General features: G+C 43.5%; 1 protein-coding gene across 1 annotated transcript in view; it reads left to right on the top strand.

The window, feature by feature from the left end:
* Positions 1–278: 278 nt before the first annotated feature.
* LOC311427487 (guanine nucleotide-binding protein G(q) subunit alpha) overlaps positions 279–17,695 on the top strand; it is a 129,670-nt gene continuing 112,253 nt past the window's right edge. Inside the window, exon 1 of the mRNA XM_084504887.1 lies at positions 279–598. Within this exon, the coding sequence (XP_084361013.1) occupies positions 463–598 (136 nt within the window). The 5' untranslated portion in view covers positions 279–462. The remainder of the gene's footprint in view (positions 599–17,695) is intronic.

Raw genomic sequence — 17,695 nt, 5'->3', positions numbered from 1 at the left:
GGCAGCGGTTCCCCCCCGCCGCGCTGCGGCTGGCCGAGCGAGGGGAGCGGCGGGGACATGCGTGTGCGGCGGCGGGGGGCAGGGCTCGGCGGGCGGTAGGGGAAGGGGGGCGAGGGGCGAGGGGCAGGGGCAGGGGCGGCGGCGGCGGCGGGGCTCGGCCGGGGAGCGCCGCTGCCGCCGCGGTGGATGTGTCCGCCTGGCTGGCTGCGTGATCCCGCGGGGAGGAGGAGCTGGAAGCGGCGGGGGCAGGCAGCGGGGCTGCGAGCCGCGTGCGGCAGCGAGGCGGCTCCCTGCGCCTGCCCGGCGGGGGCTCCCGGGCACCGAGCGCCCGCGTCCCCCGCGGCTCGGGGCGGCAGCGGCAGCGGCAGCGGCAGTGGGAGCGGGGCGGGCGTGCGGGTGCGCGAGTGCTGAGTGCGTGCGGTTTTCGGGGGGTGGGGGTTGTGCCTGAACCGGCTGGGAAGAATGACTCTGGAGTCCATCATGGCGTGCTGCCTGAGCGAGGAAGCCAAGGAAGCCCGGCGGATCAACGACGAGATCGAGCGGCAGCTGCGCCGGGACAAGCGGGACGCCCGCCGGGAGCTGAAGCTGCTGCTGCTGGGTGAGTGCCGGGGGGCGCCGCACGGACAGGCCCGGCCCGGCTCGGCTGGGCTCGGCTCGGCTGGGCTGGGCTCGGTGCGCTGCGGGCCGCCGCCGGGGAGCCCCGCGGGCATCGCCGCCGCCCCGGGCTCCCCCCGGCCCGGCGCCGCCGGCGCCTTACATGGCGGGGCTGGGGCCGGGGCGGCGGCGGCGGCGGCGGCGGGGCCGCTTCGCCTGGGCTGGGCTCGGCTCCCCCCGGGCGTTCGGCCTCGCACGGGCATCGCCGGGGAGCCGCGGGCGGTGCGGGAGGGAAGCGGCCTCCCGGCACGGAGAGGGGGAGCGGGGCTGGGGGCCGCCGCTGGGTGCGCGGCGGCAGCGGGGGGACCGGGGGGGACGGGCGGGGGGAGCCGCGGTGCGGGTGGGTGGCGGCGGGCGCTGGTATCTGCATTGTGCTGCCGGCCTCCCGGGGGCTGCTGCCTCCCGCCGCCTCTGCTTTTTTTTTTTTTTTATTTTTTCTTTTTTTTCATATATTGTGATTCTTACTGAGCGATGCGAACTGGGAGAAGGGGCTGGTGCTCAGATTGTAGACCTATTATTATTATTATTATTATTATTATTATTATTATTATTATTATTATTATTATTATTATTATTATTATTATTTTAAAAAGCAGAAGGAAAAAAAAGAAACCGTAAAGCCCTACGTGCAGGCAGGGAGGCGAAGAGTAACCCGAAGTATGCGGGAGGGTGACAGGAGCTTTAATACCTCTGGAATCCACCCACCAGTCAGGAAGCAAAATCTGTGGCATCGCTTCTCCCTCGTTAAAAGCAGAGGTCGTTATTTCGGAGCCGCAAGTATGCAGAGGCAGTGCTTATCTGACAGAGATTTGTCTCCCGTTAAAATAAACCTTCAGAATTAAAATACGTATCTCCAGTCAGCGTGCTCCACGCTGCTGTGCAGCGCCGGTGGCGGTGCTGCTTCTGCCCGGGGCTCGCAGGCCTTGAAATATGTCTGCAGCAGCAGCGTCTGGCGTGTGGATGAGCAGGGACGCGCCGGGAGGACACGGGATGTGATGCTGAGGGCTCCTGTCACGGGTCATGTATGTGGGGCAGCGACCTGCCCTCTCTGTGGGGCAAGGAGGGTTGAGAGGAAAAGTCACAGTGTATTTTAATGCTTGGCGTGAGCGTGTTATTCCCGGCTTTGTGAGACAAGAGCTTCTCTCCTCTGTGTGGAGGAGGGTGCTGGGATCCTTAGCGAGCGTGGAATAGAAGCGGTGGAGACAGATGCGGCGCTTGCAGTGATAACATTCGGTCTCGTTTTGGCCTAATTCTGCTTGATGGAAGTGCATGTTGTGACTGTTTCGGGATTCACAGAGGAGATAAAAGAGAAGTTAGATAGTTTCCATTTGTTTAACTTTATGGATGCTGAAGTATAATTACTGAATGATAGATGTTTGCTTCAGGAGAGGCAGCTGGCGTTTTTGACTTGTTTACTCAAGCCCGAATTGTTTCTGTATTTCCCTGATATTTCTCATGGTGAAGCTAGAGGTTTCACCCAAGCTCCCAAAAATGTATGAATTCTATTGAAAGGCACCAACAGAGACTACCCAGAGAAGGAGTTCAGAGGTGCACCTCTGCAGTCAGCCCTGGTATTACTTTCCAAGATCCACCCGCAGGTGATGTTGAGCGTCCAGGTTAGGGCTTCCCCACGGCATTGCCAAGGGCCACGTGGAAGGCGGTGACCTGGCTGGAGGACAGGCAAGAAGACAGCCTTTTGGAGGTGCTGGAGAAAGCTCACTAGGTTGCCTTTGTGAAAGCTTTCGACAGGTTTTGTTGTAAACCAGGAGTTGCAACGTGCTGATGAAGATGTGAGCGAGAGGTACTAGAAACCAGGAGGGGGTGAATGTTCTGCTTTATACGAAACAGCGTGGCTGTATTTGGGTAATGAAACCAGTACAGAAATTACTACTGCGCGCTCATTTTTGGTGTTTCTCTTTGTCACCCTCTGTTGTGTTTGACTGAAAGTCTGTGTGTCTGTGCAGCTGTTTGGATTAACACGTAATGACCTCATCTTGTACAAAGCAGTACAGTGGTGAACCACCGTTGAAGTCGTGGGATTGGGTAGAGATTTGGGTTTCAATTCATAAACAAATTTTGAGGAAAACTTTTCTTATTAGTGATTTGTTCCAGGTGTATGACAGGACTCTTTTTAGTCACTCTCTCTGCTTCCCCAGCATCTGCAGTTGCTCGGTTATTAAGGTTATGTTGTTTGTGTGGTCATTTGTATTGTTATGAGATAGACAAAGACGTTTTTATTAAAAACAGTGAGACTGGTAAGCAGTTTCTGATATTTTTTGTGCTAAAGTCATCTTTTATTTTTTAAAATCTGACTAGATCCCCACTGTCCCATTACATGACTCTTCCCTTCAAAACTTAAAGGACTTTAGGTACTAGCATTGCTTAGCTATGTTAGTGTAAACATAGGCAAACTTTCTGTTTTCTCCCAAAGTGTCAGCTCCTCAGTCCCACTTCGTAAAGAGTTGTGAAACTTAAAGCCTAAGTGGGTTAAATGCTTTTGAAAACAGGACTAAGGTATGTCCTCTGGATCCAAAGGGGAGAACTAGCACAGCCTAAGCTGAGCCTTGGTAATTGACCATGTGTGCTCTTCTCCACTTGCAACAAGTCTGTGCAAAACCTGTTGACTTGAAGGGTTTTGAGGCACAAATAAGCACATCTGCGCTAGATTTCTACTTATTCTTGTTTGGAAATCAGACATATACACTTGTGTGTGTGTGTAAATAATAATTAAAAAAAAATAGCGTTTGTGGATAAGTCGTCACCCCCACCTGTTTTACACTGTGGAAAATACATTGCTTCCCTGCAAAGTGAATTAGTTCCTTCCTGACCGTGCGAGTACCGTTACCGAATGACACACACATGCTGTACTGGGTACGCCCTTTTGTGTATTAATAATGATATCTTTTTACTTTTCATAGGATCAGAGTTCAAAATACTAAGTCATTTCTGGAAAACTTTTACTGCATGCTAAGATTATTTTTAAGTATTAGTTTAAAAATAAACCTCTGCGATTAAATGTAAAAATGCCACTTTTAGGTACTTTGTTGTGCATCATTGCTTATTTTTTGGAACAGATTAGAACAGGAAAAAAGGTTGTGGGTTTTTTGTTTTTTTGCTATTGTAATTCTAACAAGTCCGAACTTAAAATACACACTGAAGGGTGTTACAAAGGCATACTAGTAGTTCTGCTAGCACAACTTGGCTGTAATATTTAGGCACTTGGGAACAAATTCAGTCTTCCACTGAATTTGTTTTTAATCTCATGTATTTTCCAAATTCTTCTGGATTTCATTACTGCTGAACACTTTGTAAAACCCTATGATTGTTCTCCAGAGCTTAAAGTTGTTAATATCCATCCATTGTTTGCTGTTAGCTGTAAAAACACTTACATTATTTTTATAGCTGGAAAGAAATGAGGTGTTTTAATGTTTTATGTTGTTGTAAGCCAAGCAAAATGTAGAGCTTGTACATACATGCTTAAAACACATACTTATTCTTAAACAAATACTTAGAGACATGTGCTCTAATTTTTCTGTATAGCATTTTGACTGTCATCCACCGAAATTTTCCATGGTCTCAAAAAGCAGCACTTGGGCCTGAATGATAGCTTGTAGCCATAAACCTTCAGCCCTGGACATTCTCTGTCAGTGCACTGCGTGTGTTAGCATTACACGCTGTTTTCTCAGTGGGAAATGCTTTGAGTGTGTAAGAAGATAACCTAGCAGTATCATGCGAGTTGGCTAGGTATGTCTGTACCTCTGTGAAAACCACGGCCAAAAGAGGTGTTGGAGGGCCTGACAGTGTATTCACTGTTTTCCACCCTATTTGCAGGTAGCATCATGTGCAAAACACATTTTTTAAGAGGTGCATGTTCCCTACATGTGAGACGACAGGTGTGTCAGCGACGACGGGTGCCTGAGATGCGTGTCCATTTATTCTCTGTGCGTTACCAGAGGAAACAGGTGGAGGATAAGCCATTTGAGTTAGTGTGAACGGCAGCCAGGCTGATGCAGAAAGAAGCTTTTGGACATAAGGTGAATATACCCAGTAAGCGTGCAGGGTATGTACGCGTTTGTTTTCCTCTGCCAGCTGAATTAAAGATTCACATGCACAACTCGGTGAGTTAGCAAGGGCTTAGGCTTTCTTTAAATCACTTGAAGAGGAAGTGAGTCCATTAAGCCAACAATGGAGTACACTGGTTTTATATAACTTTTTCATCAGCTAGAGAAACAAGCAAGCTTCCTTATTTTTCCTGTAGCTGAGCTGCTGCCTGTGGTTTCTTGAAATGGGACAGGGCAGGGTGGCAGTTTTTTTACAGAAGGCGTTGCAGTAAATCTCTGCTGGTGTATTGCAGCTCAGATGTGTGGTTTGGAATGTGGATGTGTGAAAATGAGAATTCGGTGAAGCTGTACATAAATGAATTTCCTGTTTATATGTACATGACCAAATGTTGGAGGTCTGGCCACACGTTGGCTTTTTTTTCTTTTTTTCTTTTTTTTTTTTTTTTTAACTGTAGGTTTGTTGCAGTTACTAAACAAAAACAAATTTCTGCGAACTACAAATTTGACTAGCCAGGCAGAGCAAGTCGCGTAAAGGAAATGTTAATATTAAATAATAAATAGACGTGCAGTGTGTGGTCATTGACGTGAACTGTCTATGAGCATTACTGGGCCTGCTGACCATAAATGTCAAACAGCAGTTTTAAAGCCAAATTCATGCAAAATTCTTAGTGGGAGGGAGGTCTGTGCATACACACCAGTGTAATGTAAGGTATTATTTTAAAACCCTGTAGTGAGCTTTCTGCTGTGTCCATTTCAGTGCTTTTATCTCCAGAAGAGCAGCATTCAACAGAGAGGTTCAAGTACACCTTGAGTATGTTAAAATATGTTTTCCTGTAGTGAAGCCCTTAATTGTGTTTGCAAAAATGAGCTAATTATATTCATCCCCTGCGTATTTTTGGTAGGCTATTTTGCAGCTGTTTGTCTCAGTTTCTTTAACTGCAAAATTGGAGGGATAGTAAGGACTTACATATTTGCTATTGATCAGCAACACGCTGCACTTGTGGAGTTAATAACCTGAAGTGCTGAATGTTGTTAAGAATAGGTTAGGCAATGAGTTGAGATCAATTTCAGGCACGTGCCTGTGACCAAGGCCTTTGTAAAATTTTGGAGTCTTATTTGCATTCCTGCTTGGTGTTTGTCTTCTTCTCCTTTCCCTGTTACAATCTGAAATGCCTGCACAAGCTGGCAGTTTCCTCTCCTCGCAGAAGGAAGTCAGATGTGTGCACGAAACAAGCGAGTGCTGATACTGGGTAGTGTGTTTGGATTGACTACTTTCTGTGCTCTGTGTTAAACCAGAGAAGTTGAAATGAACAGTTACATCCTGACATGTGTTGTAACTGGATTGGTAAGTATCTCTTATTTAGAATATTTTCCTAAGACGACCCTGTAGGGGTCATATAATGACATTCGGTGTCAAAATACTTTGGATGCAAAATACTTTGAATTCCATCATATATAGTTGAGTGCATATATATATTAAAAAAAATCATTTGAGGAAAACATAAGTCATCACTTTGGTCTCAACGTGATACCATGATTTCACCTTTGCTGGGAGAAAAAGTATATATTTAATTCTGTTGTTGCTGTTTTGGCCTTACTTTATTAGAAGCACTCACTGACATCAATATGAACCTCGTTTAGGGCCTCAATAATCAAAGAATTCTGATGAATAAAGTTAAATTAATATTTCAGAGAGCCAAAGGACCACAGATTTGTTTCTCACATTAAAGAACAGTATGAAATTAGTGCAGGAGGGAAAAGTATATGCTGAACAAAAGAATCTCCTGAGATGAGACATTTGGGCATGTGATGCAATGTTAAATAAACTACTTTTGAGCTACTTCAGATTATTTTTGTTGTTGTACAGTGGCAATGCCGATTTCATAAGGAAAAGTATTTCTTTTGAAATAATATGACAGTCCGCAAAATTAATCCCAAGAAGGTGTGAAATAACATTATGCAGTAGACATGATTAGTGGTAATTAGCTTTGTTGCAGTCACAGACTACTATAAACACTGAGCATTTTTTCTTGCCCTGCTGAATGGCATAACACTCAGGACAGATCTGTTCTTACACTCAAATACTGCCTTGTAGGAACAGCTCTGACAAATAAAAATTATGGAAGTCTTTCAGCATTCACTTTTTATTTGCTTTAATTATTATTATAAGATGCCCGACTGGCAAGAACCAAGAGCAGGAGAGCGGTACAAAACTGAGAAAGATCTTGAATGTCCAAAATGCAGCCATGTATTTGGTGTTCTTAGCATCACAGATAGAAGGATGCATCAGGCTTTAAGTGCTGTTAACCCCAAACAAGGAAATTGAATGCATTAATACTGGAGGGCACGAATCTAAGAGATACCACGGTTTAAAAAGTTCAGAAGTTACTGGGGGAGTTCCAGGAACAGTCCAAATGTTTTTCAAGCTAAATTAAAGATTAAATCTTCAGTGTTCTGAAAACACATTGTTCCCCCTGTAAGTAATGTTCATACAGAGACTGAACTGAAGGGGGATTGTCTAAAGATTTCGGCCTTTGTGGGCTTTCAGGGGGCAAATTGCATGGAATAATCAAACTATTTAATTTGCAGACAGTTCAGTGTTCAGAGCTGGGACAGTGCTGCAGAGTTTTATCGCAGAGCCCATGCACAGATGTAGTTGCCAGCAGAGGAGTGTGGCTGTTTACTTCTTCCTGCATTGCCTGAGAAGGTGCTGTGGCATGTGGCTATGCCAGAGGCAAAAATGAAACCTATCAAACAAGATCCTGCCGTTACCAATCTGTTCAAGCGGTTTATCCAACAAACTGCAGATATGGACGACGTGGTTTAGGCAAGTCCCACAGCGGGTGGTTCACCTTATTCTTCCCCAAAGGGGAGGCGGTGTGTAATACGTGCACAGCCTGAATAAAGCAGCAGGACATCGGAAAGCTTCTGCAAGTGGAAGCCCCTTGTGGTTCAGTAAAGTGGGAAAGCTAGGAGTGGTGGTACTGAGGCTGCCTTTGCACAGCTGAGCCGTGTGTTAGCGCTTCGCCTCAGAGCTGTGCTACTCACGAGCCAGGTTGACCCACTCTGCACGTGGGAGAAGCTTCTGGTAGAAATGGGGCTGGGCAGTTTTGTCTGATGCCTGGGGCTGGAGCTGGTGTGGTTTCTTGACAAAGGGGATAAATGCTTACTCAAGGTCCCATCCTCATTGATCATCTGTGACTTCTGTTTTACACCTGGGAAAATGTGGTGGTGGTTCCTGTTGAAATGCTCCAGGATTCACCCCCAGTTATCAAATATCCATTGAAGGAGGGCTTGTTTTTCCTTGAGGAAATCTGTGGAAAGGGCAGTCATCATCTGAAATGTATTTTCTTTACCTTTCTTCTAAGATCTTCAAAGATCTACAAAGAAATCAAAGGAGTTAGATCCTTAACTCTTTTGAAGTTAATTGAAAATTGAGCTCTAATGTTGGTAAGTATCACCAAATGTGCATCAGAAGTTCATGTTTTTTTCTTTCTGGGTGCACTTACCTGACTTCAAAGTGAATCCAAAATAAAAGTTTAGGTTAACTGTTCTGTAGGCGTTTGATGTGGTTTGACATGGTGGAGACCCAACCAGTCACAGATCCTTTCAGCAAATGAGGACCGAGAACTTAGAAATAACTGTTGTAGTTATGATACAGCCATGATACCAATTAAAAATAAAAATCATCTCCTTGCTTATAGATTTAAAAACTGATGTGCGATGTAATAAAATTTGTCTTAGGTATGTTTTGAAATTCACCATTTTAGACGATATTGTACTTTCCACTTACGGCACGGAGTGTACACTACTGCTTAGTCTTGTGCGTATGTCTGTTGCCGTACCTGAGCTGTATTGTGTGGCCCCACTGGCTGCTGCTCTGCTGCTTCTTGCTGCTCAGCTAATTCATTGCTCGACCAGCTGCAGGCCCAAAAGAAGCAAGATAATCTTTGGCAAGAATCCTCGTACAGAATGAGAACATCTATGTAAGTTAAGGAGGCTTGCTCTTCTTTCCTTGTTCTACAAACCCATCACTGGAGAGTTTTTTTTTTTTTTTTTAACTCTTGGGTCTTCAGTGTTGATATTAATTACCTTCCTCGTATTAAAGAATGTCGGAAAAGAATGCCTGAGGCTATTCCAGCCCATGTTTCTGGGTAAAGGGAAGTCATCCAGAATGTCAAAGAGAAGGTTTCTGTGGCAGCTAACCTGTAAGGCCAACAAAACTCGAATGCATAGAAGCTGGAAAAGACATCATAATTCCTTTTGCTTTTTAGGAACTGGAAAGGCTTGGGTAGCTGAGGATCGAATATGAATTTTATTTTTCCCTGATACTGTACTTAGTAAGATGAAGTGTGTTGCTTGTGTCTTAACGAGACCAGAGCAGTAATAGGAATGGAAATTAAATACTGAAAATGAAAGAAATTGTTCAGGTACCTCTAACAAGTTCTTATGTTACTATCCAGGTATGTGTCCGATTTGATGTTTTCCCTTGTGGAGCATGTTGTCTAGAAGGTGTTGAAATCAGCATTTAGTTGATAGTGAGAACCTTTCAAAGGTGCTTGCAAAAAAAAAAAATAAATAAAAAATTGACTCAGTTAATCTTTTAGGAGAGAAATAATACAGATTCATACAATACTTTCCACTTCTGCATCTTCTGTTGTGTGTGTAAAAAGGGAATAATGGTAACCTGGAAACTCTATGGTGCTGCTGAAAAAGCCCCCAAAGCAAAACAAATGGTTCTACAGTTGTCTTTAAGTAGCTATGGTTAAACTTCCTCTTGCTCCTTGCTGTTCTGTGTATGTGTTGTCAGATTCTGGAGCTTCAAAATATTTTCAGGCAGACCGACAGTTGTCTTCCCATAATAATCTGTCCTGTCCCAGTGCTGCTGTTTTTTGCTGGAAGTAGCTCTGATGCTTGCACCTGGTCGTCATGACCAAGGAAGACATGAGTGGCTCATCTTGGTGTGCAGGCCACCAAGCAGCCGTCTGACTTCTCGATCACTGCCGACCTGGTGCAGTCTGGATCAGAGTGCCTTCATCTCACTGCCATTCCCCTGATCCACCAACTGGGTCACTTATCAGTCAGTTTTTATGGGGGAGAATTACAGGTGCTGCACATCATGTTGAAAGGTTTTCATGTAAATCCTTCACGAGAAGCATTTTTGATGTGTAAAATGTTTTATGATCTTCCCCCCCAGTATGGGGGGACATCTTTGGCGACTCTCAAACTCAGTCAGGTTTGTAACTTACAGTGCTTTAGTAATAATTAATGTCTTAGAAATAAAGATTTTTTTTTCTTCAGCACTTCATCACTAGATAGAACAATATTTAATTTTTTTTTCCTCTGAAATTGCATCTAAACTTTTTTTTTCCTGTAGTGAGGCTGGAATGCTGAGAAGAAACATAAGTATTTTTATGCTGTGTTCAGTTTCCTTATGGTGTCTGTTTATCTCAGCAATTAAATGGCAAATAAATTGAAGGAGATAATAAACATTTACTCTGATCCATGAAAAGATGGATGTCACTTAAATGACTGTTTCTTCTGTGTTAGCAGCTGATTTCATAGAAATACAGAATGGACAATTTAGGAGTAAATTTGCTTTTATCAAAATGTAAAATAGAGCTATTTCTGGAAATAGGACTAAGATGCATTGAAATTTAGGTATAATTGCAGTTAGGCATGTTTGATTTAGTTCTGACGCTAGTGATAGTGGTATTCTACTTTCAAAGATGGCTGGCTGGGCTTGTGATTGTCTTCAAATTGGCTGGTAATACCATCTGTACTCGTAGGAATCTAAAAACATTCTTTGTCCAGGGTAATTTTTGTTCTCTGGAGGTTTATTTACTTAATTGCATTCATTCTTGCTTCTTATCTGTAATACATGATAATAATGAATTCTGATTCGGTGGGATTTTGTGCTATATTGGGCTGTATAACAGTGAAATATGCTATTATTAATTATTAAATGTAGTTAGGGTTAAGAACCAGAGTTATGGTAATCTCTGAAGATTTTAGCCTTTGAACCAAGGCCAGATAAACACTGTGTGCAGGCGTTGCTAATAGCTTAATTGTAGCTGTACTCCCAACGACAAATGCAAACCTCTGACATTTAACAGAGAAGTTAGTATGTCTGTATGCTTTAAAGTTGTTTCTTGTGAAGAAACTTCTGATACAAGCATTCCCTGGGTAAGGGTATTTATTCTTGGGCTTGTGGTTTACTACCACATTAGTTTTGTTTGTGCAGCTTTTGTGCAGCTTTTCTCAGGGAAAATACCTGGGCTGAATCTTTGGATTTATGGTCTTCCTTTGTCAACAATTCTATGTAACAATGTGGAAAGCACAGTATATATGTTTTTATATGGCATTCCTTTGTCTGTGGGGTTTTCCTACTAATATAAAACCAGCAAAAGAGGAGGTGATACATACTTTATATTGTTTAAAGAGGCAAAATAAGTTGTTTTCTTCCTTGGTAATTATGCAGTAGTACTGTATATGCGACTTGTTGAGCTGGTAGGGCTCATTCTTAGAATAGAGCAGCCTAAAAAGGAGGAGGAAAAACCCATCATGACAGTGTTTTATAATGTCTTTGCTTTACATTTTCATTGTTTGTATCTCCAAGGAATGATGACTTTTTCTGGAATATCCCGTAGTTGGAGAAACAGCTCATCACCTTTCATGCTTGTGTGTTTTCTTTGTCTTGTTTGCATAATATGAAGATCCTTCTGCATGGTGACATGGAGTTCACTATTACCTTCCCACTTTTTTGTAGGATTCTTGTGTGCAAAGAGCCCAAACTCTGGGGAGTGGTTAGACCTAGAGCTATAAGGAAGACCAGTGTTTCTTGTTGACTTCTGTTTTTGTTTGTTTTGTTAAACAATATTTCAACCTACCAATCTAGACTATAATATGCATTTAGTTACAGATACATGTATGTATACATAATGGTGTTGGATTCATGGCCTTCAATGTTGCTTGTGTGATTTTCGTTTGCTTTTAGGGAGGGAGATAATTTCTTTTTTTTTTTTTGAGCCAAAACACAGTGTTTTTCCACAAAAAGCTAGCAGCCTGTCTGTTAACTTGTTTATTTACTATGGAATTTACTCTCTGACATTAAATAAAATAGGAGAAATAAAGGAGCTACACAGGTCATGGTACAAATTCATCATTTTCTTGAACATCTTTTTTAGAAGTACAGGACTAGAATTTCTCTTTTGCTCATTGAGATGCCACTGTTAGGGTGCATTCAAGGAATGCAACAGCCATCTTAGCCACAGCATTAAAGTAGTCATATTCAGCTGACTATCTGCCATAAGTAAAATACCAACCTTACATAAGTGAAAAACAACCTTACATTTAACAGTATTCAAGATGCACAGTCTTTGCCTGTTTGACAGGTTATGCTAATTTTTAGCATCATGTCCTCTTCATAATTTACAATTCCACAGTTCTTATGTCACATATAGGTATTGTCAGTAATATTTTTTTTTTTACTGTATTGTGGTTAAAAACATCTCTTATACTAATCGTAATATCACTGGGATCCTGCTTGTAGGAATTGTCTTTTTTGATGTCTGTTTAAAAAAACGCTTATTTAATGCATGCCATGTTGATTTGTTGTATGATCCCAAGTCACTTGCTTAGAATATACCTAGTGCCTCAAAATCACTGACTTTGTACACCCAAACTATTTGAGTTGTTGTAACCACATAGCTCTTGCTATTCACTCTCTCCTCACCCCTTTCTGTCTTTATTTCAAGAATTATAAAGTGGCTTCCTAGGCGCTTCTAAAGCTCTCTTTGAGGGATGTCTGGACCTGCTGAGTAACAGTGTTCTAACATTAGTAAATCCTCTGCCTTATTTATTTGCAGTGGGTGCTATAGTAGAGATGCTTTCACTGTCATTACAAATATGATCTGTTTTCCTAAAAACAAAACTGATATTTGCAAATGATGCATGCATTTTTCTCTGTTCATACTAAGTGTTCTATGAGTAATTGAGCAAGGGACCAGTGCTGTTCTAAGTGCTTTGTGATATAAAAATGTGGGGTCTCACGTGCAACTTGAGGGTTTCTTAGTTTACTCTTTCGATTAGGAGTTTTTGAAATTTCCTAAAATCCTGTACCTATACAATGGTCTATTTTTACATCCCCGCCTATCAAGATGCTTTTTTTTTTTTTTTTTTTCTTGTTCTGTGGAATCAAGGCTATCTAGCTATTCAAAAAAAGTTCTGAAATTACTCTGTTCTCATGTTAAGTCTATATCCACTTCTCACTTGTAGTTATGTCATGAAACAACGTGCCTGTCATGTACCTATACTACTGGTTTTGGACATCTGTTTACACACCAAATGGAATCAAGTCATGATCACATGCTTAAAAGTTACTCTTGACTGTAGTTCTGCCACAAGTTCTTTTTCTTATGAAGTATTTCTTCATGGTGCTTTTCTGTTTTGGAAAAGTGTAACTTCTGTACTTGGAGAAATGCCAAGGTAATTTGCCTGAGAACTTCAGTATCAGCTACATGGCCATGGGAGATGCTGCTTTTCCTTTTCATTGCAGTTAGGTGTTTGAAGACACAGATGTCTGTCACATCACCTATGACTTAATCACTTACCATGGTGCCAGCTTTTGCGTCAGTTTTTCTGTTAGAATTTAAACCCAAAATACTAAATATCACTGGCAGCAAGCCAATTCTGAAGTATAAGAAAGCTCATCACTGAACTTCCACTCATATAAGTATTTGCTTTAGTTACAGCATTCTGTTCAAATTTGCATCCATATATTAGCAATTCTTTAAGTTTCTCACCTATGCATCTAGATTTTTTTTATATATACAAACAATTTAATTTTTCTCCTTTGATTAACTTAATGGTATTTTTGTTTTCTGCTTTAAATTTGTACCTTTTTTCGTTCTCCCATTTGTCACTTAATGGTGCTATGATATTCCAACCTCTCTGGCCAGCATGTCTTTTCAATGTCTTTCTTTTCCACTTTTTCTTATTTCCCACCTTTTCTTAAAATGGAAGCTATCCAAATTTTACAACTCTTTCTTCCACAGTAATCCAATGACTAGGCCCCAGAACAAAACTCTATCATATATATTCTTTACCTATCTAGGAGTTTTCCTGTAGGTTATTCTGTTCTGCTATGGAACAGAAATGTTCACACTGGGTGTCAGGGTAGTAAGTAGTGGATATTTAGGTATTCATAATTTGCAAGGTACAGATGAATTTGTTTCATAGCATGTAATGAAGTGTCATCAGTGGCTACTCACTGATGCCTATAGACACGTGCTCAACTTTGGTGTCATTACTTGTGTTAAATAAAGTCCCTTGATCTACCTGCAGGGACTTGTTTGCATCCAAATAATGCACTGGACTGGAATAGCTGTCTGAGCTGTTTGTACCTGCACCTGGGGGTGCAGGCTTCTCTTGTATTGCTGCTGCACAGTGCTTTTGGCTCATCTGCCTCATGAGCACCGTATGACTGTATGCTGGTGCCTTTGTGTAATGGGCAGCACTTAGTGAGCGCTTGGCAGCAGCTGCTTAGCAATTCTGTGAAATATGAAAACAGCTTGAGGTTGCATCTTGAGACAGACTGACTTTAGAGGCCTGTTATGAGGAATTCTGCATCTTCTGCAGAGGCACCAGGTATGTCCTTAAGAGCTGGGTGATTATTTTTATCAAGAAGGAACTGTATGTGCCAGGACTTAGCTGCAGTTGGAAAGCTGTGATACTTACAGGATCCCTTCTCTCACTTAACCACAGTCTAGCCTTCAGACTTCTGTGGACACAGACTTAAATCTCACCAAGAAAGACGATTTGAGGCACATGGGACTAGTACTTGTGGGAGTAGGTCTCCACAGGCACACAGGAGAACAGCAGGTTTTGCATAATTTTCAGACAGACTAACACAGTTGAAGCGTGGCTGGGACTTGATATTTCCTGTCCGACACTGGCAGAGATGCAGGCTGAGCTCCTGTACCCCCTGGAAAAATGGTTTCTTCATCTCCAGGAGCACTCAGACCTTATTCTGCCTGGTGAACAGTGAGTTTGAGGTTAGACTCCCCAGTATAACGAGGCACAGACATCCTGAAGAGAGTTCAGCAAAAGGTGATGGAGATGATGAAGGGACTGGGGCATCTCTCCTGTGAGGAGTCGCTGAGCGAGCTGGGAGAAGAGGATGCTCAGGGGAACCTCATCAACATCTATGAATACCTGAACCGAGGATGCAGAGGAGAGAGAGCCAGGCTCTTTTCAGTAGTGCCTGGTGACAGAACAAGAGGCAGCAGGCACCAGCTGGAGCACAGGAGCTTCCTTCTGAACATCAGGAAGCACTTCCTTACTGTGTGGGTGACGGCGCCCTGGCACAGGTTGCCCGGGAGGCTGTGGGGTGTCTCCCCTTGGAGACCTTCAGCAGCTGCCTGGACATGGTCCTGGGCACCCTGCTCAAGGTGTCCCCGCTTGAGAAGGCAGATTGGAGCAGATGCACTGCAGATGTGTATCATCTGTCACCAATCTATTACCCAGACTTACCAGAAATAGTGTGGGGGACATCCCGTAGCGTTCACATCTCTGTGCTGCCACTCACGTAGCAGTTGCTCATATGCTTATGGGTGTACTGCGAATCATCGTGGAGATGCTCAGAGCCACTGTGACTGGCTGTTTGGAGGAGAATCAATGAAAACCTTAGTTTGCAGTTTGGAGGTCTTCCAGTGTATTTCTTGGGGAGCAGCAGCCTGTGCTGCTTAAGCCTGTCTTCTGGCAAAGGCAGCAGGATATCTTGTTACCGTGGGTTATGGGATGCATCTTCCAGCTGATCCCTGAAAATCTGCAGGAGTGAGGCAGGCTGTAGCTTCAAGGAGTTGGCTGTAGGCTGAGGCCTGATTCGGTGTCAGTATCCCCAATGGTGTTAGCATCATTATGTGAGGTAGGGCATTATGGTATAACAATTTATAAATTATTATAATCACAGCAGGAGTGAACCCCTGCAGTTCAGGCTCAAGTGCTTTTGCAGTGCCCTAACATCATATGTGAGGTGCTTGCATGATGCTAGCTGTACAGGTATGCCCAGACCAAAACTCCCCAGACCAGTACCAAAACAGCCTGATAAATTGAGCTGGTTGTGGTCATAAGCTCAGTTGTTTTTCCCAGTGCCCAGAAGTGCCTGTCTGGGGACAGGAAGCTCCCCTTTCAACACTTACCACCAACAGAACTGTGCTACAAGGCCAGGAGATTATTTGCAAAGACCAGGGTCAGTTTCCCCCACAAAGTAGACATGTGAGGGGAAAGATGTGAGATTCAACATCTCTCTGCAGAGGAACAGTATGCCAAATATCAGTGTATCCTAAAATACATGCAAGTGTTTTTAAAACTGTCAGCCTGTCCAGCTAGGGTTACTCTGAGATTATGTGAAAGAGATGGGAGGTGAAGAAGAAGTGCATGGACTGCCTGTCTGTAGCCCTGCCACATTCAGGCCAGGTGCTGGAGTGGCAGTGCAGCTGGCTCCTGCCTTCTCTCCCGTGAGAGAGCAAGGCTGGCAGGACTTTGCTTTGGAGCAAGAGGATGCTTGCTAGAGGGGCCAGTGGCTCCTCTTTAGGAATTGGTGGGGGTGGAGAGGATGAACATGGGCTTAGGGGCATACAGGCACCCACTTCTAATCTAATAGGTGGTCTTGCTCCTACTGCTTTGCTTTCTTTAGGAACCCCTCTCCTAGCTAGCTAGCCTTTGGAGAAAAAGATGTGGTGCACCACATCTCTTGGCATCCCATCTCTAGTACCCTGAGGCATCTACTGCCTTGGTGGCCACTCATGACACTCGTGGTGTCTGGGCTACTGAAGGGCAAAGCTGTGATACATACCTCAGCTCTGGTGCATGAAGAAGGAGCCATCTGCATTTGCCATGCTGCAGGGAAGAATAAAGGTGTTGGTATGGTCTTACTGCAAAATACCTTGTATAGCTCGGTATTTGTGAGAGATGGACATGTTGAGCTGCATGGGAATGGAAGACAGCCCATCTGTAGGTTCCTCTTGTAGTGTACATGTAAAACTGCTGCTCATCATCCTGTGGTAACTAGGTCGTGAAACCGCTGAAGAAGGGTAGACCTCAGCAAATGGAAGACCTCCTTTGGCTGTCAGGTATTTATCTTGGTTGTCTTTTTGTCAAAGCAGCAGGTGGGGTTGTTTTGTTTTTTTTATAACCCTGTTGTTTGTTTTTATTTTTCCTTTTGTTTTGTTGGTTTGTTTTAAAGTGGTCTTCTGAACCCCTAGTATCTAGAATTTCTTTGCATCTTGGCCTGAAAAAGCAAATGAGCTGTTTCACAGACTCTTCCTTGGCTGATTCCAGTCATGGCTATTATTGCCTTGAACACTTCCACAGCTTCCTTGGGCAACCTGTGCCAGTGTTTCAACGCCCTTACAGTGCAACTTCTTCCTAATGTCTAATCTAAATCCACACTTCTTTAGTTAAAAGCCATTACCTCTTGTCCCATCACTATGCCCCCTGACAAATAGTCCTTCCCCAGCTTTCCTGTATGCCCTGTTTCGGCACTGGAAGGCCACATTAAGGTCTCCATGGATCCTTCTGTTCAGGCTGAACCTACCCAGCTCTCTCAGTCTGCCTTCATAGGAGGGATGCTCCAGCCCCTTGACTATCCATCCTTGTGGCCCTCCTCTGGACTTGCTTTAATATGTCCATGTCCTTCTTGTGCTGGGGGCCACATTATTCCTGCAGCCAAGTATAATGAACTTGTTAGTTTTCCAGTATGTGTTGCTCGGTGATGCAACATTGGAATATCCCAGGTTTCCTTCATTGAACAGCGAGGAATTCTAGACATGAATATTTACATTCAGGTTTGCAGCTGTAAATGAATTTTCCCTTCTCCCCATTCTACCTTCCCACTCAGACTTTCACAGTCTGTTTCCAGAGACCATAGGTCAGGACCTTTCTCTCTTCCAGTTTGGACAACTAAATTGAAAAGATTA

Source organism: Aythya ferina, assembly GCF_964211825.1.
Source record: "Aythya ferina genome assembly, chromosome: Z".
NCBI lineage: Eukaryota > Metazoa > Chordata > Aves > Anseriformes > Anatidae > Aythya > Aythya ferina.
Note: the sequence above shows the minus strand (reverse complement) of the source record. Positions and strands in the feature narration are given on the sequence as shown.